Raw genomic sequence first — 10,720 nt, forward strand, 5'->3', positions numbered from 1 at the left:
AATTGCCCCTTAACTGGGGGAAAGTTTGATTACTCCTTAGGTTGCTCCAAACCGAAGAGAGATAAACAGAAGAATGTTGTAATGAAGGAATGGCAGCCAAGATATCAAGCTGGCATTCCTATCTCCAGAAGCTGAAGGGCCAGCTGTGTTGTTCCAGTAAACACTGCAAATTGCAGGTTCCAGTAAAGACATTTTACTTCACAGAATTAGAATGATGCGCCACTATTTGGTCACCCAGATGGTGACCGACCACCCCTCTCCATAATAAACCTCACTGCCATTCCATACCTGGCAACAGTGATCAAATGGCACTCTCATTAAGCACTCAAAAGTAACAATAAGTATTAAAGTGTAGGATCACCAACTGAAGTGCTTTGATTACATGAGAATGAATATATAACAAGTAGCTAGCCTATTCTAAAGATAATGAAACAATAAGTTCAAATGTATATTTGCACATGGATAACAAGTATTATGCACACGTACCCAAGTGGCTGTTCTGCAACTGGATTCTGCCGATCACAGATCGGTGAAAAGTTGCAATTCAAATGTCCACTTCATAGCAATAAAACCTACAAAACTACAGAGCAATCGTCAATGCATTTCCTTTGTTGAGAATTTGTGCTTTAATTAAACTTTGACACCTAATAATTTAGGCAATCCTTTCAAATAATCCAAGGTGACTATTATGTGGCACTTCCAAGTAGTGGCTGGAATAATCCACTTCCAACACATGAGATTTAAAATTGAGTATACCCATTGGTTAAGAATATCTCCTGTACAGTGGCTCAGAAAGCAGAGACCAAACAATTGACTAAAGTGCTCATTGAGGCTGCAATTCAGGTGACCATCAGTTGACAATTCCCTCATAAAATGCATCAACATCAACACAGCCAGAGATGGTCCTATTCTTCTTCAGGTTTATTTCCTCATTCTTCTAAGAGTGATCAGCACCCCTTCTTCCTTTCACCCTGCACCTTCAACGCACTACGGTCACAGGGTATTCACTGCGGCACCCACCAGTCACTGGGCATTCATGCCCCCACACCCCCCCTCACTGAACATTCATTATTCCCCCTCCCCATTGTTCACTACCCCTTACCTCACTGCTTTTCTCCCACCACCATCATTGGGTATTCACTCTCTCCTCTCACCATCATTGGGTATTCACTATCTCTCCTCTCACCATCACTGGTTATTCACTGTCTCTCTCTCTTTCCCACCATCATTGGGTATTCACTGTCTCTCTCTCTCTCTCCCACCATCACTGGGTGTTCACTGTCTCTCTGCCCCACCTTCACTGGGTATTCACTGTCTCTCTTTCCCACCATCACTGGGTATTCACTGTCTCTCTTTCCCACCATCACTGGGTATTCACTGTTTCTCTTTCCCACCATCACTGGGTATTCACTGCCTCTCTTTCCCACCATCACTGGGTATTCGCTGTTTCCCTTTCCCACCATCACTGGGTATTCACCGCCTCTCTTTCCCACCATCACTGGGTATTCACTGTCTCTCTTTCCCACCATCACTGGGTATTCGCTGTTTCCCTTTCCCACCATCACTGGGTATTCACCGCCTCTCTTTCCCACCATCACTGGGTATTCACTGTCTCTCTTTCCCACCATCACTGGGTATTCACTGTCTCTCTTCCCCACCATCACTGGGTATTCACTGCCTCTCTTTCCCACCATCACTGGGTATTCACTGTCTCTCTTTCCCACCATCACTGGGTATTCACCGCCTCTCTTTCCCACCATCACTGGGTATTCACTGTCTCTCTTTCCCACCATCACTGGGTATTCACTGTCTCTCTGCCCTATCACTGGGTATTCACTGTCTCTCTTCCCCACCATCACTGGGTATTCACCGCCTCTCTTTCCCACCATCACTGGGTATTCACTGTCTCTCTGTCCCATCACAGGGTATGCACTGTCTCTCTGTCCCATCACAGGGTATTCACTGTCTCTCTGCCCCATCACTGGGTATTCACTGTCTCTCTTTCCCACCATCACTGGGTATTTACTGTCTCTCTGCCCCATCACTGGGTATTCACTGTCTCTCTTTCCCACCATCACTGGGTATTCACTGTCTCTCTTTCCTACCATCACTGGGTATTCACTGTCTCTCTTTCCTACCATCACTGGGTATTCACTGTCTCTCTGCCCCATCACTGGGTATTCACTGCCTCTCTCCCACCATCACTGGGTGTTCACTGTCTCTCTGCCCCACCTTCACTGGGTATTCACTGTCTCTCTTTCCCACCATCACTGGGTATTCACTGTCTCTCTTTCCTACCATCACTGGGTATTCACGGTCTCTCTTTCCGACCATCACTGGGTATTCACTGTCTCTCTTTCCTACCATCACTGGGTATTCACTGTCTCTCTTTCCCACCATCACTGGGTATTCACTGTCTCTCTTTCCCACCATCACTGGGTATTCGCTGTTTCCCTTTCCCACCATCACTGGGTATTCACTGTCTCTCTCTCTTTCCCACCATCACTGGGTATTCACTGTCTCTCTCTCTTTCCCACCATCACTGGGTATTCACTGTCTCTCTTTCCCACCATCACTGGGTATTCACCGCCTCTCTTTCCCACCATCACTGGGTATTCACTGTCTCTCTCTCTTTCCCACCATCACTGGGTATTCACTGTCTCTCTTTCCCACCATCACTGGGTATTCACCGCCTCTCTTTCCCACCATCACTGGGTATTCACTGTCTCTCTCTTTCCCACCATCACTGGGTATTCACTGTCTCTCTTTCCCACCATCACTGGGTATTCACTGTCTCTCTGCCCCATCACTGGGTATTCACTGTCTCTCTTCCCCACCATCACTGGGTATTCACTGTCTCTCTTTCCCACCATCACTGGGTATTCACCGCCTCTCTTTCCCACCATCACTGGGTATTCACTGTCTCTCTGCCCCATCACTGGGTATTCACTGTCTCTCTTTCCCACCATCACTGGGTATTTACTGTCTCTCTGCCCCATCACTGGGTATTCACTGTCTCTCTTTCCCACCATCACTGGGTATTCACTGTCTCTCTTTCCTACCATCACTGGGTATTCACTGTCTCTCTTTCCTACCATCACTGGGTATTCACTGTCTCTCTGCCCCATCACTGGGTATTCACTGCCTCTCTCCCACCATCACTGGGTGTTCACTGTCTCTCTGCCCCACCTTCACTGGGTATTCACTGTCTCTCTTTCCTACCATCACTGGGTATTCACGGTCTCTCTTTCCTACCATCACTGGGTATTCACTGTCTCTCTTTCCTACCATCACTGGGTATTCACTGTCTCTCTTTCCCACCATCACTGGGTATTCACTGTCTCTCTTTCCCACCATCACTGGGTATTCGCTGTTTCCCTTTCCCACCATCACTGGGTATTCACTGTCTCTCTCTCTTTCCCACCATCACTGGGTATTCACTGTCTCTCTCTCTTTCCCACCATCACTGGGTATTCACTGTCTCTCTTTCCCACCATCACTGGGTATTCACCGCCTCTCTTTCCCACCATCACTGGGTATTCACTGTCTCTCTCTCTTTCCCACCATCACTGGGTATTCACTGTCTCTCTTTCCCACCATCACTGGGTATTCACCGCCTCTCTTTCCCACCATCACTGGGTATTCACTGTCTCTCTCTTTCCCACCATCACTGGGTATTCACTGTCTCTCTTTCCCACCATCACTGGGTATTCACTGTCTCTCTGCCCCATCACTGGGTATTCACTGTCTCTCTTCCCCACCATCACTGGGTATTCACTGTCTCTCTTTCCCACCATCACTGGGTATTCACCGCCTCTCTTTCCCACCATCACTGGATATTCACTGTCTCTCTGCCCCATCACTGGGTATTCACTGTCTCTCTTTCCCACCATCACTGGGTATTCACTGTCTCTCTTTCCTACCATCACTGGGTATTCACTGTCTCTCTCTCTTTCCCACCATCACTGGGTATTCACTGTCTCTCTTTCCCACCATCACTGGGTATTCACCGCCTCTCTTTCCCACCATCACTGGGTATTCACTGTCTCTCTCTTTCCCACCATCACTGGGTATTCACTGTCTCTCTTTCCCACCATCACTGGGTATTCACTGTCTCTCTGCCCCATCACTGGGTATTCACTGTCTCTCTTCCCCACCATCACTGGGTATTCACTGTCTCTCTTTCCCACCATCACTGGGTATTCACCGCCTCTCTTTCCCACCATCACTGGGTATTCACTGTCTCTCTGCCCCATCACTGGGTATTCACTGTCTCTCTTTCCCACCATCACTGGGTATTTACTGTCTCTCTGCCCCATCACTGGGTATTCACTGTCTCTCTTTCCCACCATCACTGGGTATTCACTGTCTCTCTTTCCTACCATCACTGGGTATTCACTGTCTCTCTTTCCTACCATCACTGGGTATTCACTGTCTCTCTGCCCCATCACTGGGTATTCACTGCCTCTCTCCCACCATCACTGGGTGTTCACTGTCTCTCTGCCCCACCTTCACTGGGTATTCACTGTCTCTCTTTCCCACCATCACTGGGTATTCACTGTCTCTCTTTCCCACCATCACTGGGTATTCGCTGTTTCCCTTTCCCACCATCATTGGGTATTCACTGTCTCTCTCTCTTTCCCACCATCACTGGGTATTCACTGTCTCTCTCTCTTTCCCACCATCACTGGGTATTCACTGTCTCTCTTTCCCACCATCACTGGGTATTCACCGCCTCTCTTTCCCACCATCACTGGGTATTCACTGTCTCTCTCTCTTTCCCACCATCACTGGGTATTCACTGTCTCTCTTTCCCACCATCACTGGGTATTCACCGCCTCTCTTTCCCACCATCACTGGGTATTCACTGTCTCTCTCTTTCCCACCATCACTGGGTATTCACTGTCTCTCTTTCCCACCATCACTGGGTATTCACTGTCTCTCTGCCCCATCACTGGGTATTCACTGTCTCTCTTCCCCACCATCACTGGGTATTCACTGTCTCTCTTTCCCACCATCACTGGGTATTCACCGCCTCTCTTTCCCACCATCACTGGGTATTCACTGTCTCTCTGCCCCATCACTGGGTATTCACTGTCTCTCTTTCCCACCATCACTGGGTATTCACTGTCTCTCTTTCCTACCATCACTGGGTATTCACTGTCTCTCTGCCCCATCACTGGGTATTCACTGTCTCTCTTTCCCACCATCACTGGGTATTTACTGTCTCTCTGCCCCATCACTGGGTATTCACTGTCTCTCTTTCCCACCATCACTGGGTATTCACTGTCTGTCCCATCACAGGGTATTCACTGTCTCTCTGCCCCATCACTGGGTATTCACTGTCTCTCTTTCCCACCATCACTGGGTATTTACTGTCTCTCTGCCCCATCACTGGGTATTCACTGTCTCTCTTTCCCACCATCACTGGGTATTCACTGTCTCTCTTTCCTACCATCACTGGGTATTCACTGTCTCTCTTTCCTACCATCACTGGGTATTCACTGTCTCTCTGCCCCATCACTGGGTATTCACTGCCTCTCTCCCACCATCACTGGGTGTTCACTGTCTCTCTGCCCCACCTTCACTGGGTATTCACTGTCTCTCTTTCCCACCATCACTGGGTATTCACTGTCTCTCTTTCCTACCATCACTGGGTATTCACTGTCTCTCTTTCCTACCATCACTGGGTATTCACTGTCTCTCTTTCCTACCATCACTGGGTATTCACTGTCTCTCTTTCCCACCATCACTGGGTATTCACTGTCTCTCTTTCCCACCATCACTGGGTATTCGCTGTTTCCCTTTCCCACCATCACTGGGTATTCACTGTCTCTCTCTCTTTCCCACCATCACTTGGTATTCACTGCCTCTCTTTCCCACCATCACTTGGTATTCACTGCCTCTCTTTCCCACCATCCCTGGGTATTCACTGCCTCTCTTTCCCACCATCACTGGGTATTCACTGTCTCTCTGCCCCACCATCACTGTGGCTGGTTTAGCACACTGGGCTAAATCGCTGGCTTTTAAAGCAAACCAAGTCAGGCCAGCAGCACGGTTCAATTCCCGTACCAGCCTCCCCAAACAGACGCCGGAATGTGGCGACTAGGGGCTTTTCACAGTAACTTCAAGTGAAGCCTACTTGTGACAATAAGCGATTTTCATTTCATTGTCTCTGCCCCACCATCACTGGGTATTCACCGTCTCTCTTTCCCACCATCACTGGGTATTCACTGCCGCTCTGCCCCACCATCACTGGGTATTCACTGCCGCTCTGCCTCACCATCACTGGGTATTCACTGCCGCTCTGCCCCACCATCACTGGGTATTCACTGTCTCTCTTTCCCACCATCACTGGGTATTTACTGTCTCTCTGCCCCATCACTGGGTATTCACTGCCGCTCTGCCTCACCATCACTGGGTATTCACTGCCGCTCTGCCTCACCATCACTGGGTATTCACTGCCTCTCTTTCCCACCATCACTGGGTATTCACTGCCGCTCTGCCCCATCACTGGGTATTCACTGCCTCTCTTTCCCACCATCACTGGGTATTCACTGCCGCTCTGCCCCACCATCACTGGGTATTCACTGCCGCTCTGCCTCACCATCACTGGGTATTCTCTCTCTCGCTCCGCCGGCGCTTTCTGACTCTCCATCGCCACTAACTCACCAGAAGAAAGTGACGGTTCCATCATCAAACACCTCGGACTCGGTGCTCCGGCGGTCCTGTACCTCCCGCCGACCCGCAGCGCCGCTTTTCCTTGCCGGCTCCCCCCGCTGCTGCTGCCGGCTTCCCCCCGGCTCCGGGACACGCAACAAACCATTCGGTTCTCCCGCAGACGGGTTTCTGACTGCATTGCGGATCATTGTGCGCGGACTCCCGGGCACTGTGCTCCCGCTCGCTCCCCGGCGGCACCAAATTACTAACCGGCCTCCCGTCCCATCATTGCGCATGTATGAGTCGCCCCCGGAAACCAAAGCCCACGCATCACGTCCGGTGACCAGAGCGTGAGGTCTAAGAAGGCACCTCCTGCAGCCTGCGCGAGGCTAAGGGTGCACCTCCTACCGCCAGAGCGAGGCTAAGGGGGCACCTCCGCCAGCCAGAGTGAGGCTGAGGGGACAACTCCAGTGACCACAGTCAGTTTCACGTGCTAGCAAAGTACTGGCATAATTTTGGTGCCAGAGCAATGCTCGGCTCTCCAGTCACAAATTTAGTGAATAAAAGCAAAATATTGTGGATGCTAGAGATCTGAAATAAAAACAAAAAATGGTGGAAAATCTTTGCAGGTTTTGTCACATCCATATTAACATATCATGGTGCAATCATTAACACACACTGATGGACAGGCAGATGGACTAATCAACACACATGCAACATCACAGCCAATCACCAGTGAGAGCACACGCACTATAAAATAGGGAACACCACAGTTCCCGCTCATTCCACCAAGAGATAGCTCAGAGCTAGCAGTGTGCCACTCAGACACACACCATGCGCTGAGTGCCTCTCTAAGATAGATGTGGAGATGCCGGCGTTGGACTGGGGTGAGCACAGTAAGAAGTTTTACAACATCAGGTTAAAGTCCAACAGGTTTGTTTCGATGTCACTAGCTTTCAGAGCGCTGCTCCTTCCTCAGGTGAATGAAGAGGTATGTTCCAGAAACATATATGTAGACAGATTCAAAGATGCCAGACAATGCTTGGAATGCGAGCATTAGCAGGTGATTAAATCTTTACAGATCCAGAGATGGGGTAACCCCAGGTTAAAGAGGTGTGAATTGTGTCAAGCCAGGACAGTTGGGAGGATTTTGCAGGCCAGATGGTGGGGGATGAATGTAATGCGACATGAATCCCAGGTCTCTAAGATAGTGCTAGGGCTGCGTCCACAGGTTAGCTGGTGAAGTATGAACCACAGCCAGAAGTTAACAATTGTTATTATCCAGAATAATAAAACGGAGAGTTGTACCATCTACAACCGTGTTGGTTCGTTTGTATCTCGGAACACCCAACACGACAGGTTTCACAGCATTTGTGGAGAGAGAAAAACAGTTAATCATTGAGTCCAATGGAGTCTCTGGCTTCTTTGGAGCAAATTTATTTAAATAGAAATAAGAACCGTTGTTCATTGAATTATATAAATGCAAGTTAGTAGCATGGTACCACCAGTGGCATGTTGGTACATTTGCCAATGTTACATTATTCTGTTTACTGTTGGAAAGGAGGATGGTCAAGTTACTGTGGTTCCATGTCTGTGGAATGACAGAGGAAAGAACAGGCTGTGTAACATGTTGAGAAACTATCAAGAGATAGGAGCTGAAATGAAAGGCAGAACATTGAGAGTAATATTACCCAAACCATGTACAAATTGGCATAGAGAAAGCAAATCAGCAAAGTAAACCTTTAGCGAAAGGATTGGTGTCGGTTCTATTTCTTTGAATTCTGGTACCTGAGATGGAACAGAATTCCACCACTGAGATGGGCTTCAAAAGAAACAGGCTGAGTTCAATGCCCTAGCTGAAGGGATCAATACAGCTGGGAAAAATAAACTTAAACCAAGAAAAGCAGAGAGAGCTCAGACAAACAAAAAAGTCTAATAATTAATTAAATAGTTAAGGACAAAATACATAAATAGGGCTACTGCTACACACAACAATAACTTCATAGAATGGTTACAGCATAGAAGAGGCTATTTGGCCCATTGAGCCTCTGCCAGCTATCTGAAGAACAACTTGCCTAATCCCACTCAGCTTTTCCTCGTTGCCCTTCAAATACTTTCTCCTCAGGCTCGCTAGCAAGGGGTACTCTTCCTCCACCGCTAGCACAAGCCACTATCTTGCTGATACTGTATGGAGTTTGCACTTTCTCCCCCTGTCTGTGTGGGCTTTCTTCAGCTGCTCTGGTTCCTCCCACAGTCCAAAAATATGCAGGTTAGGTGGATTGGCCAGGCCAAATTGCCAATTAGTGTCCAAAAGGTTAGGTGGGGTTACTGGGTCATGGCGATAGGGTGTCTTAAGAAGGGTGATCTTTCCAAGGGCCGGCGCAGACTCGATGGGCCAAATGGCCTCCTTCTGCACTGTAAATTCTATGATTCTATACCCAAGAAAGACAAAGATCTGACCGAATGTGGATCTTACAGACCATCTCACTGCTCAATGCAGGTGTGACTCGCAAAAATCCTGGCCAGACGACTGGGGAACTGAGCACCAGAGGTGGTGCAGAAGACCAGGTGGGCTTTGTCAAGGGCAGGAAGCTAGCAGCGAACATCAGGCGCCTGCTGAACGTGATAATGACCCCATCCGGGGAGAGAACACCAGAGGTGATCATCTCCCGGAACACAAAAAAGGCCTTTGACAGAGTCGAATTAAAGTACCTCATGGAGGTACTGAAGCAGTTTGGGCTGGGAACACGGTTCACCTCCTGAATGAGATTCCTGCTCAATGCCCCCATGGTGAGCATACGGACCAACATCAGCAGCTGCACAGGGGCACAAGGCCTGCTGTCCTCGCTACTATTCGCTCTAGCAATTGAGCCGCTGGCAATCGCCCTCAGAACAGTGAGAAATTAGAAGGGGACCCAGAGAGCACAGAGTTTCACTCTATGTGGATGACCTGCTCCTCTATGTCTCAGACCGACAAGGCAGCATGGAAGGGATCATGAAGCTCCTGAAAGAGTTTGGTGCCTCTCGGGCTACAAACTCAACCTGAGCAAGAGTGCAATCTTCCCAGTGAACCCAAAAGGGAAAGGGGCAGAGCTGAAGGAACTGCCATTCAAGCAAGCCCAAAGAAAATTCTGCTACCTGGGGATTCCAAATTGCCCACGACTGGTCATGGGTCCACAATGGAACCTGACCAGTCTGGCAGAGGAAGTTAAAAAGGACTTACAGAGGTGGGACACACTCTCACTCTCCCTAGCGGGGAGAGTGTAGATGATCAAGGTGAACATGCTGCCCAGGTTCCTCTTCCTGTTCAGATCCATACCGATCTACATCCCCAAGGCCTTCATTAACACAGTTGACAAATTAATCATGGCGTTCGTCTGGGCAGTGTTGGGTTGGGTTGGGGGGGGGGGGGGGGAGAATCCAAGAATCCCAAAAGTGTCCCACAAAGAAAAAGAAGTATGGGAGGCCTAACCTTCCCAAACCAACAATACTACCACTGGGCGGCCACAGCAGAGAGAGTGAGGGGATGGGTGAAGGAACTGAAAGCAATATGGATGAGAATGGAGGAGAGTTCCTGCATAGGGACGTCCCTCGGAGCCTTTGCCAACAACAGCACTCCCATCCCTGTCAGCCAAACACTCAACAAGCCCAGTGGTAGTAGCCACACGCCAGGCCTGGAACCAACTGAGACAACACTTTGGTCTGGTTGAAATGTATAGCATGGCCCCCATCTGCAGCAACCACAGGTTCGTGCCAGCCACGATGGATGCCACCCTTAAGAGGTAGAGGCAGACAGAGGGATGCTGACAGTTAGAGACTCCTACATTTGGGGCAGCACGGTAGCCTTGTGGATAGCACAATTGCTTCACAGCTCCAGGGTCCCAGGTTCGATTCTGGCTTGGGTCACTGTCTGTGCGGAGTCTGCACATCCTCCCCGTGTGTGCGTGGGTTTCCTCCGGGTGCTCCGGTTTCCTCCCACAGTCCAAAGATGTGCGGGTTAGGTGGATTGGCCATGATAAATTGCCCTTAGTGTCCAAAATTGCCCTTAGTGTTGGGTGGG

At 49.3% G+C, this 10,720-nt stretch overlaps 1 protein-coding gene across 2 annotated transcripts in view; it reads right to left on the reverse strand.

Moving 5' to 3' along the window:
- The window catches only part of ptdss2 (phosphatidylserine synthase 2), a 171,034-nt gene extending 164,033 nt beyond the window's left edge, over nt 1-7,001 (reverse strand). Inside the window, exon 1 of one of the 2 annotated variants that reach the window (XM_072518899.1) lies at nt 6,673-7,001. In XM_072518899.1, the coding sequence (XP_072375000.1) occupies nt 6,673-6,956 (284 nt within the window). In that variant the 5' untranslated portion in view covers nt 6,957-7,001. The remainder of the gene's footprint in view (nt 1-6,672) is intronic. The other variant, XM_072518898.1, reaches the window with a different exon arrangement.
- Between the last annotated feature and the right edge of the window lie 3,719 nt (nt 7,002-10,720).

The sequence above is a fragment of the Scyliorhinus torazame genome, chromosome 10 (assembly GCF_047496885.1).
Source record: "Scyliorhinus torazame isolate Kashiwa2021f chromosome 10, sScyTor2.1, whole genome shotgun sequence".
NCBI lineage: Eukaryota > Metazoa > Chordata > Chondrichthyes > Carcharhiniformes > Scyliorhinidae > Scyliorhinus > Scyliorhinus torazame.